The following is a 23,082-nucleotide window of genomic DNA, read 5'->3' on the forward strand; positions in this document are numbered from 1 at the left end:
GATCAGCAATTTCCCATTACAGCCGTTAATCATAATAATTAAAGTAACACAGCTGACAGACTGTTAGCCTAGCATGCTTATCCTACCATCTATCTATAATGATAACGTAGGTGTTACTTTGTTATTAGGCCATCACCCAGTTGGTGTGCTCAATGATTGAGACCAATATGCTGCCTATCAGTGTGGTAGAGGGTGAGGGATTGAAAGAGCTAGTTTGGTACCTCAAGCCCGTGTATGTTATGCCATCGAGAGCTACTCTGACTAAACACTTTGAAAATACTTTCAGGTGAAGAACGATGAGCTGAAAGTCAAGCTAACTAGAGCAGACAAGCTAGCTCTGACCGCTGACTGCTGAACAGCTCTCAGAAACGAAAGCTTCTGAGAGCTGTTTTATTCAATCAAAGCTGTTTTATTCAATCAAATCCCTAAAAATGCAAACATATTACATTTACTATCAAACATGATCAATAATATGACACATCACAAGCTGGAACTGGGAAATGTTTGGCATATTCTACTTTAATAAAATAATAAATTACTTAAAATGATGAATCCTTTGTCAATAGTTGCCGATTTCTTTTCTGACGATCAACTAGTCGACTTATTGTCACAGCTCTAAACAGAAATATAAACACAAAAGATAACAAAAGAAAGTGAAGCCTTGCTTTGTGTAACCTTATTCTACACACCCAATACAACAGTTCTGGTACCACTGTGTATAGTCGTGCCTTGAGGGGGTTACTAACTATCAAAGCATCAAAAACCCACATTGACAGACAGCCACGGGTGTCAGTGAGGGAGAAAATTAGCACTGCGCTCCAATTTCACAGCTAGCTCCTCAGCCTCGTCTGGAAACAAAAGCAGACATCCTGGAGGTGTGGAGAGCTGCAGGCGTCACTGAGGCCTATTTCTAACACTTGTCGATGACAAGAGGTGATTCCCACAGATGAATATGAGGTGTATAAAAAACACAAAGACGTGAACTGAGGCACTGCGGAGAAATGGAGGAGAAAGCAAACATAGAGGGAGAGCAGGGAGCCTAGTTTGGACAAGTCTGCCATCATCTAATCTGCCATCTGCCTGAACACTGTGCCTATGTCACACACACACACACACACACACACACACACACACACACACACACACACACACACACACACACACACACACACACACACACACACACACACACACACACACACACAAAGAAGTGCCAGACTTCACTGCAGCCTGCCAGTCTATTGGCAGTGGGTTGTAAACATGAAAGCATCTCTGTGGATGTGTGTGCATGCATGTATGTACATTTTCTTTCACAAGGATAAGAAAAAACTGGAGCATGACCCCTATTAATTATTCCTGCTATGAAAACCTGCTGGTGCACAGAGCCTCGCATAGCATTAAACTTAAACTGCTACTCAAACAGCCACAAAGGACCAAAGTGAAGAACATTTAATGCACTCTACACTACACCTAACCACATTTAACAGACAAAAAAAAACTGGTAATGGAAGTCTAACAACGTGTGCTAAGAGAGATGATGCTAAAAGTCACTTGGTTGGTTAGCACGGCGTTGCCAAGGTGTGTGCTTGGCTGAGCGCTAATACCCTACAGAGTGCACCTATCCCTTTCCCTACCCTGTGCCATTCATCTATTATTCAGCCTGCTTCCATAAGGCTGCCACAGAGAAAATGTCTGAGGGAAGAACAAATAAAGACACAGAGGAGAAGGGGGTAGGTGTCATGTGAAGGCAAGGTGAAAGAAGAGGTGCAACAGAAAGACGGGGGGGGCAGCTGAGATGAAAAAGGGGCTCAGAAGAATCAGCAGAAATATGATAAACAGGGTTATAAATTAACAGTTTACCAATGAGCGCCGAAGCTCAACAAAACATTCGGAGCGCAAGAATCAAATTTGAGGAGGATGGTTTGTTTAAGGCATACTATGCAGAATTTGTCGGTTGGTGTTTGTAAACACAGACTTCCTCCCCAGCTAAACCAGAGGGAGAGAGAGAGAGCAGCGGTGGTCGATCAAGCTAGAGAGTGAATGAAGAGCGCAAGCGGCACTGGCCAGGACAAAGCTGTCAATCAGAGAGATAAACCACTATTTCCTGATTTTTTCACAGTGGTTACGTTCTTAAGCACAAATAAACATGACCACACCTCCGCAAAACCCTGCAGGAAGGTGACGCATTGCCAGATTTGGTGTGAATGCAGAGCTTCATCCTGTCTGCTGTGGCCTCTCTGCTCTGTGTGTGTGTGTAGCTCAGCCCCGCCCTCGGTCAAGCAGACACACAGACCTGCAGCTCTTTATGACACCCATGACAGAGACAGAGAGCGGAGCAGAGCAGAGGATAGAGTCAGAGACAGTGATGTAACCTGGTCACTACGCCACGAGTCCTGACCTCACATACTGCGCGCTGTTATTGGCTGGGGGCCACACACCCACTGCCCAAAGTTTGACGCCCAGAAATGTCCCAAACAAAGCAAAATAATAAGAAAATAAGAAAATACAGGCAGAGGGCAGAGTCTCTGCAGATAAATACACCACTACACACTTTTAGTGGGTCATAAGTGATGATTGAGAGGGATTATTTGGGCTATACATCTTTCCTGCATAATATACCTTTAACCTCTACTTTTTTAAATTTCTTGGGGCACCTAAGTGCAGTCTGTATGTGAAACATTTACATTGTTTTGGCTTTCTGCTCCAGCGCAGTGAACTGAAACAATGATTATGAAGTTGAAGTGATGACGTGACAGCTTTATGAGTGTTTGAGGATGTTTGTTTCCATCACTTGCTGAAGACAAAGGAAGAAGAAGCAAGAAGCCCAAGAAACAACTAACAAGTGAAGATGGCTGCAGTGCAGGCCGAGCAGAACAGCATCAGAAGTGTCTGTTTATATCAGTGGATCATAAACTTCACACAGCAAAGGATTTGACACCAAATTTGCATGTGTGTATGCAAAGGGTTACAATTTCTACACTGTCAAACTAATGTGGATGTAAACAGACTCATCTTTAACCCAAATGTTGCCACTTTAATCTCAGAGTCATAGTTTCATTTCAAATCCAAGAGCAACAAAAATGTATTCCTGGTCCGCTTGTTATAGACTGGATTATTTTATGGATTGTATACTCCTAAAATAGTCCCAGTGGAAAATTCTGAGCAAGACAGAGAATAAATATAAATACGACTGAGATGCACCGTGAACAAGGGCTGTAGGCAGAAAATTTAAAGAGAGAGGAAACATGTTAATCATATTCAAATTAAACAAATTCTCATTTTACAAGCAAGCAATGTGAAAATAATATAGAAAAATCAGTATGTACCAGAGACTGTAATGTAATTGCAACATATAAGTGGAAAAAAGGTTTCCCCGAGATCATTTAGTAGTAATATGTGGCACAGACGCTCTAATCAGACAAACCACCATAATTGGGTGCAGGTGCTCCAAGTCACACTCGTGAACATGTTGACTAAAATGAGAAATGAAGTGGAAATCAAGACATATTGTTTGGATAAATTGGTCTGATTGACTGTGCGGATGTATGTGTCCACCCTTAATCTACTCACCATGTCTAATTCCGCCTCCTTCTTAAAAGTGGAATATGCTTCTTCATATCCATTGGAACGTAGATAATCGGCTATCGCTCGATTTCTGAAACAGACAAAGAGGACCCGTAATTAGTTCTCCTGATTAGCAGACAAGATAGTGGTTAGAGTGCCACGAGAAAGGACAATAATGGAGTTGTATTCATCACTGTAAAACAAAGACAGAAATGAGCATGTTCAGGAAATGTGTCAGACAGAGATGTAAATTTTACATGTTTTTCACACATTCAGATTGTGTTATCTCACTTTTGCACATATAACAAAAATGCTTTGCATGCATAAAGTCAGTCTTACACATAGTACCATCTATAACAATACATACAGACTCTCCTGCTCTCTCTCTCACACACACACAGACACACACACCCCTCTCCGCCCATTTGACACAAATCCAGAGCACATCTGTCTGGGTTCTATAATGAGCTCTTGTTGCTGTGGGCAAATAATGGGAAGGGAAGACTCCCCATGGTGTAGATATGGGGAAAATGAGAGCCAATGTACATCCCATCATCACCTATATACACGCACACACACACACACACACAAAGAAAAAAGACAGACAACTGCAGGATCATCCCTGTGAACTGAATAAGCTTCTGGCTACTGAGGTTTTTTTTTTTTTTTTACTCAAGCTCATCTCTTCCTCATCACAAGTTTGCAGACACACACAAGAAGATATTCAGTGACACCAGACCTTTCAGAAAGCCGTCACAAAAGGTGTGTAACTGTCCCGCTATTTCAAATATGTCATGAGAGATGTCCAGATAAGATGGACAATAAGACGAGACAGGCAGAGCTGAAAGCGACGAGAAAAGAGGCTCCCTACACGCTTCCTGTTTTTGTCTCCTGGGCTGCAGTAAGGGAAACCCACACACAAAACACCCCAACACACACACACACACACACACACACACACACACACACACACAGGCCTGATTTATGACTCAGCCGCAAATCCATTTTTAAGATTTATTAATGAAGTTAAAGTTAGTTAGACTCAATAGTTCAGACTTTTATTCTTCTTCTAATTACATTCTCATGAGGGTGCAGAATGATGAATTATTCATTTAACATTTTTAACAAAGATACTAAAGAGCGTGTAGAGTACATGTGCACTTAGGGCTGTGACTACTAAATCGATTAGTTGTTCTATAAAATGTCAGAAAATGGTGAAAAATATCAATCACTATTTCACAAAGCCTGAGATTCAATCTAAAATGTCTTGTTCTGTCCCGACCAACAGTCCATAAGATAAAGATATTCAAGTTACTATCAGAGGACTAAAGACACCAGGAAATGTTCACATTTAAGAAACTAGAAAGAGGTTTTTGCCTTTTTTTCTTTAAAAAAAATTACTCAAACCTATTAGATTGATTACCTATATAGGTTTTAATCAACTAATCAACTTAGTGACTTAATGGACTTGCAGCTTTACATGCACTATTGTGAGTAAAGTAAGGCGATACTTTGATTTAGGGCTGGCAGTAATTCAATATTGTAGATCAAGACAATATGATTATGTTGTATTATCATTTTGAAAAATTCTGTTGATCAAATTATGATTCCTGGCAAACAGCAAACAAAAACATCATTATCAGATGCAAAACACTGGAACACAGTTCTTTGAATTCTAGTAAATAATTGATGTAATTTAGCATGTCTTTGCCATGTCATGAATTATCTATATCAATATCAAATAAATAATTATATTAAAAAAGATATTGATCACAGCCATAATGCACAATCCTACCCTGATTATTATTACTAAAAGTCAGGATATTTTGGTCTCTGCCGCTTTGATTTTGACTGTTTAAAAATCTCCCTCAGCTTTATAGATGTACAATGACAAATCACTGGGATATTCCTCCTTCCCTTTTTATACAAAAGAGACAAAAACACTACAGTTTCATGACAAACAATTCGTTTGAATTCTGATTATCTCTTCAGGGACAGTTTTGGATTTGTTTTTCTTTTTTTACTCGTGCATTCAGTTTTTCTATTACACAAGAGACTTGGTAAACAAAAGAACAAAACAGAAAATAAAGAGACAGAAAAATGACCTAAAGAGCACAAACAAAGACACTGAATTCATGAATGTCTGATAAAAATGCTACTTTCCTCTTTAAGTAATACAATATTTCCTTGATTCCAGCCCTCCTGTGTTTGTGCACAGCGAAGCCCACCACTAATGCCAGGAGAAGCCAGACAAGCTGTCAGGCGGGCAATGCTTTGAGGTGCCAATACGGAAGGGGTGGGGGGTACAATCTGTCAGCCCAGTCTGTGCCCCCTGCGCCCTCTTGGTCAGCGTCGAGCGCTGAAACCCCCTTCACCCTCTGCCCACCTGAATCCCCATGACAACAGGAGCAGACCTTATTACAGCTCAAGGTTAGCAGGAGGTTATCTACTCCTCTGACAGCCTGCCTGCCGCAAGTCTAGAAAACTAGGGGAGGGTCGAGGTGTGCTAGCATGTCTGTGAAAGTGTAAAAGCAGGTGAGGCAAGTTAAAGCATAGAGGAAGCTTTGATGTGGTGTGGGCGTGTCAGTAGAGTGTGTGCATACGCTACCGTGCTGCCACCAAACCTGACGACAACATGTCATACAAACCATTTACAGTCCAATTTTGAGGATGCAGTATCAAGAAGACCACCTGGCTGCCAATGTCAACTGTGCACCAGTGTCTCAGAGCTGACACTACTAAAATGATTGTCTGAACATATGGAGATGCAATCAATCATTCTGTGTTAGTCAAATCTGTCTATGCAGGGGATTTAATCACTCATCAGGGATTTGACATGTAGCTTTGTGTAGAACACAAGAAAATGGGGAATTGTTGTTCAACTATAAGAAACATGTAGCCTCACCAACAAGGTTTATTAGACTTTTAATCAAGTTCACTTACAGGCGTTGGTCTAAATATATTTGTCATTTAGAAAGGATGCATTCTCTACGCTAAGGCTGCGTTCAGACTGATAACTGACCTGCGTTAAAAACAGTACAAGGGGCTGCGGTGGTGGGGGAGTGTTGTCTGAGGTACCGGTGAGACAATGAGGTACGATCCAGGAAGTCGGGTTGGAGCTACAAATTGATGCATTTAAAGGCTTATCAGAAGCCAGAACACAGCAAAGCAGTTTTTAATACTCACAGACAGGATTTTACAACTCTGGATAGAGATAGAAGTTATCAGCAACTGTTTTAACTTTTGTCACGGCAAAACAGTCAAATACGGCATTCACGTTACAAAGTAATTCACCGGAAATGTGCGCTTGCATGTATGTGATTGGCGCTTTGACAGATGACGTTGGGTTGCGTTGCAGCAAATGTTGAGGTCGGTTCAACTTTTGCACTTGCACGACCCCCATTCAAATGAATGGGAGGGCTGCGTTTTTTCACACAGTGCTGATGTAGGTCTGAACGCCCTCTAAGAATGTCAAATGCATACACTACAGTAAACATGTGAACAGCCTGCAGCCACAAAGGCGAGAGAGAGAGAAAACAAAGAGAGCAACAGAGAAAGCACACTTCAGCTTGCTGTGCATCAACAGCAGCACTACAGTAACTGGACACAGTGATTTTACAGTAATGATGCAACATACAGCACAAGGAAGTAGACACAAGTTATCTGGGTGTAACGTTTATAAACAGCTTTCTATGTTGGGCGTATTGTGTTGCAGGCAAACTGCATGGTGGAGCTGATTTTTATGTAGCCCCAGAGGATGAGATGATAATTGTGAGTCTTATTAAATATATTTTAAGTGTTTTTGTGTGATGTATGCACAACCACATAAGTTGCACAGAGCAGCATGGCCACAGAGCAAAACAAGTAAACAAAATCTAGTATCTTGTTAAAACACTTCTTGCTTGTTAAGATTTCAAATGTCCAAAGTCCACTGCTGGAAGCAAACATCAACACAGAGGACTCACCACTCCCCTGAACCCTACTTCACCAAGGATGTGGCCTGAGAAAACAAAACATAGACCAATGTGCAGTTTGCAATATGTAAAGAGATTCCAGCCAGTGGAAAAAGTAGCCAGCTAGAGGGGTCAGGGGGCAATGCCCCCACGGAGAGAAATTTTGGCCGTAAAAGCCCAAATTTGGTGGCCTATGGCACAATCTAATGCTACTAGTCCATCATATACACTGATCTTAATTATTGCATATTTCAATGAGTTTGCCTACCTGATTGTAAACATGTAGCGAATTATTGAAAAGGAAAATTAGGCGTCTTGTGTGTTTTAGCCCACACAGTCTGTAAATAGCTGTTAATATTTAAAACCAGCCTATTCCTGACTGATCAGAACCTTTGTAAATAATAATAATAATAATAATAATAATAATAATAATAATAATAATACCTTATTATTTATTTATTTATTGACACCTTCACTGTAAGGTTTGTCAAGACATGCCAAAACGATGGTTCATGTATTGCTGTTCATGTATTGGTTTTAAATTATTTATAAAATCAATCTGTGCCAGAAATAACTAATAACAAAACATGTAAATCACTTGACTCAAATCATGTGACTTTACCGAATAAACTCAGCTTCTAGTCATCTTCGTCTTTCATCTTCACTATTATCTGAGTCCATGCCCAGTTCAAAAAGTGCCCTGCTGAGCTGCTCCTTGGTGCTTGCAACACCCTCTCCCTCAACCTCATTTTTAAAACATGATTTGGGGCATCTGACATTAATTTGCATAATTGGTCAATGGCAAAAAAATACAAAAGCATTCTAGGACATTTTGAACTGTAAAACTAGCCATGTGAGGCTGACGCACAGCCTACATTATCCTCATTTGACACAGGCCTGTTACTTTGCCAACACTGCCTGTTTTTGTGTATGTTTGTAATGCATCTTAGAGATGGCTCTGCTATAAAACGCGTCATGTAAATAAAGATAATTAATTAATTTGTTCATTCATTAAGCCCATAAATGTCTGTGTGGTATATATGGAAAATTCAGCACTTTCAGTGGACTTTTTAATTACTGTGCAATCGTCAAGTTGCTGCCACCGGTGTTTTCTGAAGTAGCCCGTTCAATGTGGATGTCCCCTGTTTGTGCAATCAATGCAATTCTTAGTGTGTTTTATCATCAATTATTTTGCTAATATTTGTCAAACACTGAAGATGACCCTCCGCTCTCTACTCAGCAGAACAAAACCTCTAGGCTGAGTGCACAAACATTCATATAGAGCATGTGGGGGCGGGACTGACGCAGACAGATATACATGTTTCTCCATCATCATGCTTGCATTGTTTTGAAGTGGAGGCCAGTGGTCGTAAATGTACACACATGGTGAATTGCAACTTGTTAATCAAAACTATTTTATTAGAATCAAAAATTAATATAAATCAAGTAGCCAGCTGGACTTAAATGAGAAGTTGGCTATTTGGCTGGCACCTGGCCCTTATGGAAAGCTCTGTAGAGCCCCCAAAGACTACGAAGAAGAGAGAAGGAAAAGATGTGTACTAATGTAGACAGAAGGAGAGCAAACCAGCAGGTTTCCATGGTTACTAGCAGCCCACAGCTAGATGACGTGATGGGGAGATAGTGAGAAAAGAGGGCAGGGCGAGTGAGTGGACGAAAAGGACAGACAGAAGAGGCGGAAAAAAAAAAAACACAATAGAAAGCCTGTACTGCAGCAGTACATGTGATCCATCAATGTCATCAAAAAGCTTCTTTAATAAAAAGAACTGAAGACAAAACATCCTCAACACTTTCCAGCTGTTCAAAAACCACAACACAATCATGTAATTCAACCAAGCAAATCAACGTTGCGGTCGGTCAGACCTCCAGTACACAGTGCTGCCATCTCATGTACTGTAAACACTTCATAGAGTGAGAGGGAAAGCAGCCTTTGACACAAACAGAGGGACGGGGATGATATAGAGAAGCAATGCATGACCTCATCCTTTCTGAGAAGAGAGGTGAGTCAGCCATCCACCATGTCTGCCAGTGACATCACTTCCTCCTAATTTCTGCTCCATGATCATACACACTTTCACATCACTGTAGAGCTGAACAATTTTTATTAGCAGAGCCTCCGCCTCTTCTCGGACGTCAGTACATTCTGTCCAAATAATAAAAATGTTTTACTGACTGCAAAGCCGTCTGAGATGTTCTGTACGATACATCAGGCACATCTCAAGTAGGATAAGCTCTACCTAGTATTGGCTGGATCATTCTGTTTCAACGGTCACTGGATTATGATCCAACATTTCTCACCAGTGTTTTGTGATTTTTCTTTAGTTTGGACGACAAACCAAATAAATTCTGCAAGTTCAATGAATAACTTCTCTGTAGAAACAACAAATTAACAAACTCTACTAAAAAAAGTATTTCTTGTAAAAATGAAAAATACGACTTCTGGTTATGGCGCAGTAAAGTGACGATCCAGATGGCACCGAAACCAGCAAAGTAGGCGCAAAAACCTGCGAAAATAGACTCCACGCTGGTCCCCTATGCAGGAAGCTAACAGCAAGGCTAATGCTAACCAAGAAGCAAGCGGTGCTAGGATGGTGATGAACCCAGACCAAATCCTGACTGCTATCCGAGCAATGAAAGAAGATTTCATATTGAGATTCAACGGGCTGCTAAACACAATATAAGGAGTACAAGGTGAACTGAAAAGCAGTAACGGTGCGTATCACAGAAGCTGAAGACAGAATTAGCACCAATCAAGATGACATCATATCACTGCTAGTTCAAAATACTGCCATAAAAACGACTATTGAGCAGTCAGTGTTTAAAGTGGACAACTTGGAAAACCGTAGCTGCCATTCTAACCTTCGTCCGGTGGGCCTCCCACAAAAGAAGGAGGGGACTGATGTGTGTTCATTTTTGGAGAAGTGGTTACCTGATGAGCTTGGCGCAGATAACTTTCCTGGGCCTCTGCTGATGGAGAGCGCACAGAATTGGCAAAGTTAACGAAGCTGAAGCACAGTCAGCGGTACGACCCAGAGCAGTGATAATGAAATTCCTGAAGCAGTGGTGTGAGGACTGAAATGTACTCCCATTTCAGTGCTCTATTGTGCATGTTTTGATGTCCCTTCAGGAGCTGATAGATAAGGGTCTCTCTTTTCCAAAAATTAAGGTCTATTTGGCAGCTACAGTATATCTGCCTGTCATGTTGGCTTTGATGGAGTGACGACAGGCGCTAATCCTCTTGCCATGCGTTTCTTAAAGGGAGTCCGCCGGCTGAGGCCTGTGGTTAAATCCAGCGTCCCCTCATGGGATTTGGCTTTGGTGCTTGAGGCTCTTTGTGGGCCTCCATTTGAGCCCATTGAGTCTGCGGATATGAAATGTCTTTCATACAAATCTGCACTGCTTCTTTCTTTGACCTCTGCAAAGCCGGTGGGTGACCTCCACGCTTTATCTGTGCATCTCTCTTGTACCCGGTTCACTTCGGATGGCTCCAAGGTTACATTGTGCCCGAATGCGGCATATTTGCCTAAGTTTATCCCTACAGCCTGTAGCTCTATGGCTTTTGAGCTCTTGAGCGTCTATGATGCACTAGAGTGCTGGAGGTTTGACTCAAGTTCAGTGGCTGCTATGCAGGGCGTGAATACATGTCCCGTACTGTATGTGTTGTACCAACTCAATCAACTGAGAGAGAACGAAATGTTATGACTATAACTTCTGCTCCCTAAAGGAGAGGAATGAGGTACAACACTAAGTTGCCCCGCTGCACAGCTGGGCTCAGTGAAGAGCGGCTACTGAACTGAAGGATGACTGTGGTGATGGATGTATACAGTATACAGGCATGTGTAGGCGGGGCCTCACAGACTTCACCACAGATCATCTACCTTAAGGGCGTGAATTGAGATGTCATCAGTCAGGTACCTCGTTCCTCTCCTTCAGGGAATAGAAGTTATAGTCATAACATTTAATTTTGTCTGCCTGGCCGGGCCGTTGGTCTGAGTCATATCTGTCTACAAGCACAAACCGTGCAAAAAGAGTAGCTCTAGACGATGTATGGACCTGTTCAATCTTTCAAAACTGCTGATAAATGTTTAATAGGAAGAAACTGAAATCACTCTGAAAGGTCCCTCGGGAGATATAGAATTCACCTTCATATGGATTATTATAGAGGCATATATCACAGTCTATGTTTTTTCTATTGGACAAGAACTGTAAGACCAACTCTTGGTGAGGCTGAGGGTTTTCTGGTGGCTCTGATTGTGCTTCAGTAGCTGACAAAGGTTGCACCAGTGTTCTGTGAGATGATTAACACAGTAACACGACAGGCCAGAGCAGAGTGGTGATGTAACACTGCTAAGTACATGTATTCAAGCAGCAGGGTCACTGGCTACCTGACAATAAGTGACAATATTGCTAAAGAAAAATAATGTCTTATAAGTAATATGAAGAAAAAAAATAAAACTGACTTTTAGGGACTACTACCTGATATCTCTTGCTTAAGACAGTGTTTACTAGTAGTTAGTGTGGGACTGAGTTCCTGTCTGGACTAAAGCACAGCTAAAATCCTGCTACACATGCAGCTTTACTGAGAAATGTTGCTGATTTTTTTTTTTTTTTCTCCATGTCAGGTGTCAGGTCATGCGTGAACAGGAGCCACAATTATATGGCAATCTCCGAATTCCCCCTTTCAAGACCTAATGAAACTCCTGGGACCTGTTTGTAGCTTTGGTATGAACAAAGCTCTGCAATTTACCCAGGTCAACCATTCGCTTGGAGAACTGGTGAGGTGAGACTTTTTCAAGTTTGACAACTAAAAAGGACCACAACATGCCAGTGCTACTAGTCCATCAAATGAAGGGCAGGACGGCCATGTCATGGGTAAACAAATTCAAATACTGACATTTCACAGAAAGTAAACCAGCACTTCTGCTGAAAGGTTTGATAAAAGAAAGTAACAAGAGACAAACTCAGTAGAGCAGAGTGTGTCAAGAGAAGCTGCAGGCAGGTAGAGAGCTAAGAAAGTTAAGCTTATTCCTTCGTCTTAACAGCTGAGTACTGAACAGCTGATAACTTCTCAGAGAAACCTTGTTACCAGATACATTCCACAAAAATCATATGACAGGATTACATAATTGTCCAGTTTCACTTGGATCTCCATGCAAACTGTAACCAATCTACTATTTCTATCGCTTGACTGATGAAGAGGAGCCCAAGGCCTCGTTGAATGAAGACATGAGGCATATCACCTGAACGCAATCACTACCCAGATTAACCAGACAATTCATCAACCACATCATTTAAGAGAAAAGAAAATTAAGGCAAAAATCATCCATAAAAGTTTCATTCCTGTCCTTGATTCCCATCTTCATTCATCATAAAGCCTCTTAGAAAGGCGATTATCATAATACAGTTAATTTCTATGAGAAACAGGTAAGTTGTAAAGAGAGAAAAAAAAACCTTCCTGCTTTCATATAAGTTAAGAGTACTGCAGTGGGGATTAACCCTTAAACCAGAAGATAACTTCAAAAGGGGAAACTCCCTCCAAGTGGGATCCACAGACGAGGAAAGGTCCATTCCAGGACTGTCTTTTCACTAAATCCAGACTTAATAAAACATTGACGATATCCTTTATTATGAAAAATGTGCGTGCATGTGCACACAGGAGACTTTCAGATCAAAAAGCATAATTGGACTGAAAGCCCAGCTGTCTGGTACACACCAAAACACACAAAGAAGACCTTTTTTTTTTTTTTTTTTTTAAAAATAATGGCGTATAGCATGCACACATTTTCTGACACATGGTGATGACATAACTTTTTGACCGAGCTGAGGCCAAAGCTTTAACGAGTTAAGAGTACTTTCTTAGATCTCACGAGGCTGTGTATAATTCAAGCTTGGATAAACAAAGGATAACAAGGATAGACCGGGCACAGATGTGAGACCAGGCTTCACATGACGCGTTTATAAAAAAAAGGAGTAACAAGGTTGATTTCTTAACTATATAATTTCTACAACTATCCCTTCTTTGGTTGTATTCTGCCACTGTGAGCAGTGCTGCAAATGAGAAGGACTTTTTATGAATGTAGCGAAACATTAACATGAACAGGAGGAACGTAGTGAATAACATGAAACAAACATGCAAAGAAATAACTTACTGAATCATGACAGTAAATAAGGATAAAAGTGAACAAGGCTCAAAGTCAAATAGGGATGCAACTAAAGATTATTAATGTATGGATTATCTTTTAGATTATTGGTTAATTGTTTAGTCTATAAAATGTCAAAAAGTCATGGAAAAACTGTCCATTTATTTCCCAGAGCCAACGATAACGTCTTGAAAACCCAAACATATTTAGTTTATAATGATAGAAAACAGAAAAGCTGAAAATCCTCACATTTGAAAAGCTGGAACCAGAGGATTTTTGGTTGTTTTTTGCTTTAAAAAAAAAACCCAAAAAAAAACGAGGACACTATTAATCGATTATTAAAATTGTTGCATTGTTGTTTTTCTTTCTATTGACAAGTCGATTAATTGACTAATCATTTCAGCTCTAAAGTCAGATACACTCTGGCAACCATTGGAAACTCAAGTGTGCAATGTTTGCAGGTTTCTACGTTGATCCTCTGCCTAAAACCAAGTCCTTTTATTACGAGGACGGGGAATGATTGATATGAGATGATGGATCCAACACACAGAGACTGTTAACATGCCAATCCATCTGTGTATCAGTCCCCAGGCAAAAATCTCATCCATGCTGCTGATAGACCCCCTGCAGACGCAGCCAGCCATGCTCGGTACACTGAGCACCAAAAGAGAGGCTCGGGAACACAACATGCAAGACAAAGTGTCTCTGTGCGCCAGCAACAAATGTCTAAACATTCCCCCCTAAGGAGGCATCTGTCCCACCCAAACACACCGCAGACACATGACAAGCGTTTGACATACTGCATCTCTACTGCAACCCAACTAGGGCTGAATCAATGCAATCAGCGAGATTAATATCAAAAGTCAAAGCCTCGGTCTTTAAAAAGGTTCAACGTATAAGAATTGGCCGTCTGATTCAAACAAATAGGGGGCAGCATATCACACCTCGCCCTTCACCCTTACCCCCAATGGCATCACCACACCACCATTATCACTCACTGAATATAGTGTAAAGCTTACTGTTTACAGTGAATCTGCGCTATGGCGTTGTAAAGATATCAAAACGCTATGGAGACACTAGAGCCAGCGGCAAATTACAAACAAGCTGCACAGATCAGAAAGCGGTTGGACCACGGAAATAAGTTACAACATGACTCTAAGTAACAGCTAAATATTTACACACATGCCCCTAGGGTAAATCATAAAATGTCACACAACCCACTAATGGTAAGACAGCACTTTTTCTGCCACACAGCTTCATTTTACAACACAGTAATCCAGTAGAGACCTAATTTATTGATATGATATTTCAATATCGATCCAGCTTACTATGATGCCAAATGGCTCATGCCAGCTTTCACATAGCTGGTGCAACCCAGTGCAGATTGTCGGATCAGCTGACATGACCAGCTGATATCTCACCTAGCCAGCATCTGAGCAGCAGCCGGCTGCTCCGACAACATCAGTGCAACTTTCTAATAGGCGTTATTTGGATAAACTGACCACATATTAGGAGTATACATGTTGGAGTTACCTTCTCGACTCACTACCACCCTGAGATACAAAGTGATAGCGTGAGACAGTACAGGCCAGACGGGGCCAGAGCTAGCTGGTTAGCATGCTAACTTCAGTGGACATCTCTGCAACACAATATGTACATTAGTCTTTGACATAATGTCATAACTGTTATTTCTTCACATTCTGTTGATAATTTTAGTTAATTTGGGAATGTTTTAAACTAAAATCCTGATCAAATCTTACACATTATACCTTTAACCCACAAATCTAGTCACTGATACTTAAAACTGACAGTGCAACTTCAAAGAGGTATATGCAAATGTCAGCTGATTTAAAAAGGCCCAAATCAATATCAATGTGTGCTTTTGTATGCACAGCAATATTTCACTTATGAGAATATCCTTTTTGTTGGCTAATTTAAAATGTGGACAGAAAACTGGAGTACCCTCATCCTGATGAAGACCAGTGTGTCCTTGACCTGTGTTGGTCTTGTTTTTCATGTAACCGCAAAAGTATAAGATTTCTACACAAGCTTTACACAATGCAGTGTGCTTTAAAGTATTTCCAACTCCAGACAGCTTTCTGAGCCCATTAGCATGTTAACCTGTGTGTGTGTGTTGACGGTAAGTTAGCAGCAGCAGCTCACCACGTGGGGAGTTGTTAACCCCGCTGTATTCTTGGCTAACAGCTAACTGCAACATAATTCACTCATTCAGTTATTTGTCACAAAGTACTTGGCAATTAAAATATTTGCAATGGAGCCCCACTTTGGATCGCTGATTTGCTGATATTAGCCAGGACATTGGGACATGTAAACACTAGATCTCAGCTGCTGTACCACATATTTGCTCAAGGGCACAAGTTGATGAAGGGAAGCCAAAGGGACAAAGGGAATACTACTAATTTGCAAAGGAAAATTAGGGGACTAGTAAATGTTAATGTAAACAGCATATCCAACTGAAGACGAGAGTGCTTTGTCTATACTGCAGTCTTCAATTGAACCTTGTTGGAGTCACCTCCATGTCTTTTGACTGGCAGAGGTCTTGGCATTTAATCTCTTATGTCATCACATTCACAGCCAGGGGACGATGGAAAAAAAAAAAAAAAAATCACATGAATCGTCTTGTAGCCTAAGACATGGAGACAGCTGAGGGGAATTTCTTTGTAAAGCAAAGAGAGAGTTCAAAAAAGCAAAAGGCCCATCTGCACACGGGTGCCTCCAGGTCTTTCAGGGGAGCAGATAGTTTGTGTTCTGTATCTATTTTTACTACATGCCAGCAGGGATGAGTCCCCTGACCCTGCAAAGAAACACAAACGCGCTTTTCATTGGCCATGCTCATAAAAATAGAGTTGTTGTGAAGATGCTGCGCAATCATAGCATCTGACTGTGTTGCTGACAAAATAGCATCAGTTTAAAGGACAAAGAATATTTCTCTTTTTAGAAAATGTTGTTCCACACCGGGCTAATACAAATGTTTTGCTGTCTATCTGGCCGATGTCAAAGTACAGGTCAACATCGACTAGAAACAACAAGAGAAAAATGGAAAATAAACAGCCTTTGCTGGTCTATTTTGCCATTTTGATGCTTTATGTTTATACATTCTAGTAAAAAAAAATCTTGTTCTCCATGATGACACTCACAGTAAAGTTATTGCAGCTCTGACGGACTCTGTGTAGTCAACTGATCGTGTTTGACAGTATCAGCTTTAAAACGTGAGACTTGAGCACAGGAAGCCTCAATGCAATGGGAACAAAATCTATTTGTTTGCTGCCTGATGGTAAACAAGCCTCTGACAAAGAAAGTAGGGGGCCCTATCAAAAATTAGCGTGAATATCAGACAGTCAACCGGTCACTGTTCCCATTACCCCCTCGGCTATATTGTCCAACTCAAAATGGGTTGCTGCTGAGTTTCCAACTGGCCCTCTGAAAAGAAGACCGCCAGTAAGGAAATCTCTAAGATCTCTTATAGTCCTTACACCCAGCTGAGCTGAGCGACATCTCCAACGATTGGAATGCTACAGATGCTTGAACACGGCTCAAGTGGTGTGATGGTGCCACAGCAGTTTCCTGTGAGCTGCGGGGCCAGACTTGTGCAACAGAGGAGAAAAGAGGGGTGGGGGGGAGTGGTGGGGGGGGGTCCTGGTAGTTTCCTCTGAATAGCAAATAGCTAATGAAAGATTAGCATTCCAATAGAGCTCCCCATACCAACAGACCCCGCCTACGGTGCTAATCTAAAAAACACAGAAACATTGTTGGGAATGTTGAGAGCCTTTTCATGGGAAAAGTATGCATTTCTCAGTGACAGTGCAAGACAGACACAAAAATCTAAGTGAGCTCAACAGTGTTGTCTTATCACAATACAGTGGTTTCTTAAAAAAATATGTGATGTTAATGTGCTTCCTGAGTGGAGGGAAATTCTTAAAGACTGAAGCTCAACGAAATCATCTTATCTCCTTCTCATGACCTTGTATCTCACAATCGAGCTGCCTTAACTTTTTTTTTTTTAATCCACCACCTCAGGGGTTAATTACCAAGCCCACAGACTCAGCAAGGCCAAATTACACTCCCCCAATTATCTCTCACTTCTCCCACTTGTTCAGTATATGCTGCAGAGCAGAGATTTCTTTATCTGTATGCCACTTCAGAGACGATCTGTGGGCAGATTTCAGACATCTTGGGCACATGGTTTGCGTACTGACAGTGTGCACTGTGACTAGAGGCAGTTAGGATCCTCATGGTTCAGGGACACAGGAGACAGCCATTTGTTCTCTTGCCTCTGTGCTGTGGCAATTGTAGCACTCTAAGCCTCTCTTAAGGTCACAAAAAGGCAAATGTTGAATAATAAATATTTTCAGGGTAGGCAGTGTAGGTGGAGGATCAATACATTTGTGCTGCAGACCTCAAGGGACCTCAGAAACCTTCAACCAATCATTGATTCTTCCTGAGGGGTACCAAGGAGAAAAATAACAAAATTTCCTAATTTAAACTGATTCTAGTAATCAATACACATCCTTGCCTGCAAGCAAACAGATTGTCTACTGTCACTGAAAACAATTGAAACCAGGTGGTGCTGCTTTTTAGGCTTTCCAAACAAAGTATTAGTGGTTTGGGAGTAGTCTCTTTTCGTTTGGGCACAAGTACACAAATGCAGCTCACTGGAGCCACCAGGCCCACATAAAGATCATCCGTCAAGCTCTCTGATACTGTAATTGGCACTCATGTCACTGGGCAGCTTTAAGAAACATCTGATTCAGATCAGCGCGATAGCAGCTCAGCTCCTTTGGCCCTCGTATTTGATTAGATGAGTCAGAACAACATGGGCTGCCAAACTTTGCCAGCAAAAGAAGTCAGCAAACACAAGCTGAAAACAAGAGTTGAGATCTCATGGCTTCGACATATTGAGATGGCGTTCGCACAAGATGGGGTGCCCTGGTTTAAGGTGCCGACCATCAAACATGGACCTTTATTGCATATTGCTCCTTATCTCTCTCTCCTATCATTTCCTGTCATCTTTCTACAATCAACTCTCTAATAAAAAGGCAAAAAATGTCCAATATATACCAATAAGAAAATGTTATTCTTGACAGTAGCTAAGCTATTACCTCTATAATTAAGAGGAAATGGAAATTACTGACCTACAAGACACAACTATGTGCATTAACCAAACATCAGCCTCTTGCCACTGGTATACCATTACTTGCTACAACCCACATTTTTATTTTGTCCTTCAAAAGTGGAATATTAGCATAAATTCAAATCCGGGTTAGAATATCTATACAACAAATCTGAATGAATCTTCCCTTCCTGGAAAAACACCATCAAGGGGATTTGGAGAAAAGCACCTGAACTCAGTTTATTCGTTTAGGGCTGCACAGTAACATCAGAAGAATGTGCTTGTGCTGGGCAGCTGTGAAAACAGTCTATGTGAGTATAAGAAGGTGAATCTGAAATTTAAAGCCATAAATCACATGATACAGCAGCAGAGGATGTTTTGAATGTCTGGCTAAGTGCAACCGCTGTGTATAAATCCATACATGTTGAATCTTTGACATCTTTACATCTCAAACATGTTATGAAAGGTTTATTGGCAACTTACAGTTCATCTCGTTGCCGTTGTGACAGCACCATGGTGACGGGGCAGTGTGGGCGGGGCCGGGAGGGATCAGTTGGTAAAAGGTGAATCTTGTGCAGCTGCTGCGCTCTCCTCAGTCAGGAGATGAGCTGTGCTGATCCGAGCAACACGGGCGAGGACGAACTGTGTACTCCAATGGCGGGGCGGTTTTGTACAGACAAAGACTCCGACTGAGAGGGGAACGCAGGAATCTGCCCCCCAACTGGCTGACTCCAGGGACAAGAGAAGTGGAGAGCCTGCAGACCAGTCACCAGCCAAGTCCACACTGCATCTGGAGAAGAGAGAGAGGGAAAAGTCAGCATTAGGTATGCATGACAGATAACATTAAGAGTGGGTGGGGATGAAAATGTTTATAGGACAGAGGAGTACTGCATCAATGCCGGCACCAGTTTATACGCAGATAAAATGGCTGAAGAATCTGTCAATGGAACAAAATAACAGAATCAAGAAACAATACAGCTGTATTTCCTACCAGAGAGAGAACGACTCCTATAGCAAAGCTCAATGTCCAGCAAATGAAGACAGCATAAGCCCATCCATCAGACATTTCATTAAAAAAACCACCTCCTTTCCATAAAGCAGTCCTTCATTTGCTTCTCAGCTCCACTCCTACTATCTACCTTCATAATCTGTCTGTCATGTCACCAGTCTGGTCTGAAAGCTCTGGTCTGCTCTTGCAGCAAATTCCTTTCTCCGTGTACATACAAGAGCTGACCCACATTCTCCGAGCAACGTACTTCTCCTCCCAGGTTGCCAACAGAAAAGAAAAACAGGACACAGCCGAGCGGGCCTCAAATAACGGCTCTGCTCGAATTTAAACTCTTTCTGACAATGTTGTATTTTTTCGATTTTTAAAAAAATGTGAACGAGTGAACTGTATATGTGTACTTGTTTGTAAACTTCCAATTGCCCCTTGAAGGATGAATAAAGTATTTTTAAAATTGGGAAAAAAGAAAAAAAAAACTCCCTCACCCCATCATCTCATCATGACACCTCAGGAGCTGGCTGGCCTGGTGTTGGCACAATGAAATGACTGCTTGTGTCTGCAGAAAATGTTTTCGTATTGGTGTGAAAATTAATTTATAATCAGGAGTATTGATGTGAGGAACAATAAATGTCAACAAAATGCAACGCAGCTAACAATGATGTGATAAAGCCTATTTTTAAACCATATTGTAGTCTTTACCAAAGCAGGTACACACTAGAATACCAACTGAGAGCCACAGTAAGCCTCTTAGTCTACTGGGAGTAGGCCAACTAAATCTCTGCCAGACCAGTAAACAAAAATACAAACGAAGCCAATTTACCTTGTTCTAGAGACCTGCAACAAACTGACAAGACTACTAGATACAAGTACGGGAAACAAAACGTATGTCCAAAAATCACTCCCTCATTCACTAATCACTAGATAACAGACAGTCGTTTACTCTGTAGTGAGCATTCAATTGAGATTTCAACACTTATGAGTCACTGGCATTTTGCATCATCACTTACTGAACAGTAATCTGTACAATATGACATAATGCACTGTGGGATTGTTAGCAGAAAGTAGTATAAATGCCATGGACACTACATTAGTTGTTCCATTGTGGGAATCTTTAAGGCCACAGTGCTGTGCATGACCTTCTCTGAATTTGGACACTCAAAAAAATGGCAAAGGATAAATATAATGCACTATATACTAAATAGGGAGTGGTTTTGGTCACACCTTAATGTGCTGACTTGAAATTTGCTGTGAGGAAAAGGGGTGGTGAAGGAAACAGTGATATGACTGGAGTAAACAGGAGGACTAAAAACACTCCAGGAAGCTGCAATGGTGGAAAGTTCAAGTCCTGCATTATAAACAAGTAGCTTATGATGCAGTTTAGAGACCTGGTACATATATTCAAAACATGAAGGCGGCAGATATAATAGATATAATCTCAACCTAGCAGGCCGTCTACTACTGAATTCTAGTAAAATTAACTGTGGTGTTTGCCTATTTGCATACTTGACACTTTGACACTGACCGACAGAAAGCAACCTGACATATCCAACGGCGAACTACTGGACCCTGATGTCACCACCTGACAGTAGTCCAAATGTCCCTGGCCGTGTGTGGATTACGGCATGCTCAGGGTTTTCTGGCTGTTGCCCAACAACACTGCCATGGTTCAGGGTCACAGCAGTGTAACAGCACAATAAGGCGATGGCACACACGAGCTAAAAATGGCTCATTCTTTAACGGCACAAACAATAGATCCAATAAAGGCATGCGCCCTCTACATCAACCTGAACAACCGCTATCATGTGTGAAATGAGGGCATCTAACTATATTGACACTTCTCTCTGTGCTGTTGGCAACGGTCATTGCTGTGCGTATCCATTAATGTGCGAGTCTCCCCTCTCTGCAAATGTCATTTGTGGCAGCAGTATTGAGCAAAATGTTTGCACATACATATAATCAGGCTAATTGGCTCAGCACAAAATGTGGTCGTGTCTTGATGGAAAGGGGAATAGGCTGCAGCCGTGGTGCGTCCATAAATCTGCATGCTGACGGTTCTTCCTCCCATTGATTCTCTTGTCTTTGTGTAGCAGCAGGAACTGTACAATAAAAGGGCCCATTACAGAAATGGTGCCCGCTGCTTTGAGAGATGTCATTTCATTTCCTGATGAGTCCCAATAGGTTATTTGTTGTTAAGATGTCATTTTTACGAGTAATAGAAATTATCTCAGTCGCTTAAAGAGTAACAACCAGATGCCAAGTCAAAACTGTACTGAACCACACCCACTGTATCACCCACTGTGCACACATTTGCTGTTTTTATGTAGCCAAACATGTGAATTGGTCCTACATGTTTAAAAAAAAAAAATACGTAGGACAACCAAACACGGGGTTTGAGTGTAAACACTACAATCAAACCATGCAACTACAACCAGAAAACCGTGTTAGAAAACATCTGAGTAATGTGTCAGCAAATCTTCTACAGAGTATGTTACAGGAAAAGCTGTTTACTACTACATCAGCTTGAGATAAAAACTCAGTTTGCAGTCAACAAACATGTAACATCATTGAAGCTGGTAACATTTAGAGGATCTCATATATCATGGCAACTAGCCAAAGAACATATCAGACAAATGCACAACACTTAACTCCTCAGCCAAATATGGCAGACGAGATATGTGTACAACATTGTTGATAATCAACACTTGTCTGCAAACAACATAACATGTCCCAGTGGTATGAAGAGCTAGAGGAGGAAAATAAAAACACTGGAGTCAAGTTAAATCCAACTGCTAGTGTGAAACTGTGTCCAAGAGGCTCAACAAAATGCGTTCAATCACAGCAATGTTGACAATGCGGACAGTTACCACCTCACTGTCACCTCTGATTCAAGATCAAGACAGCTCAGACTTTTCCGCTGGCCTCATGATGTCATCAGCATCTCAGACAGCTGGAATCTGGCGCGCCTTCATTTTCTGTCACTGACTTCACCTCAAAGTCTCTGAACGCCTCAGAAACTTACATTATAATCATCTTTTAACACACAACATTGAGAAACAATGACAATCTGAACCAACATATTAAATGCCAAACTTGCTAAAAGATGCATAAAAATAATGGTAAAGAGCGACTGCATATGCATTTCAGGACACCGTTTATAACATGCAGAGTCACTGTTTGGTAACATAAATGTGTTGTTTTCAAGTTGACAAAACTCAACTCAATCTGAACACAAAAGAGACACAAACAGTCCAGGTCAATACAGCGGGGGAG

The 23,082-nt window shown here is 41.3% G+C and overlaps 1 protein-coding gene across 4 annotated transcripts in view; it reads right to left on the bottom strand.

Moving 5' to 3' along the window:
- LOC122983656 (lissencephaly-1 homolog) overlaps positions 1-23,082 on the bottom strand; it is a 45,847-nt gene that overhangs the window by 17,768 nt on the left and 4,997 nt on the right. For all 4 annotated transcript variants that reach the window (XM_044353620.1, XM_044353621.1, XM_044353622.1 and 1 more), the window contains exons 2-3: positions 19,290-19,596; positions 3,571-3,655 (exon numbers count right to left, since the gene is read on the bottom strand). In XM_044353620.1, coding sequence (XP_044209555.1) covers positions 3,571-3,655; positions 19,290-19,321 — 117 coding nt within the window. In that variant the 5' untranslated portion in view covers positions 19,322-19,596. The remainder of the gene's footprint in view (positions 1-3,570; positions 3,656-19,289; positions 19,597-23,082) is intronic.

The sequence above is a fragment of the Thunnus albacares genome, chromosome 6 (assembly GCF_914725855.1).
Source record: "Thunnus albacares chromosome 6, fThuAlb1.1, whole genome shotgun sequence".
Lineage (NCBI taxonomy): Eukaryota > Metazoa > Chordata > Actinopteri > Scombriformes > Scombridae > Thunnus > Thunnus albacares.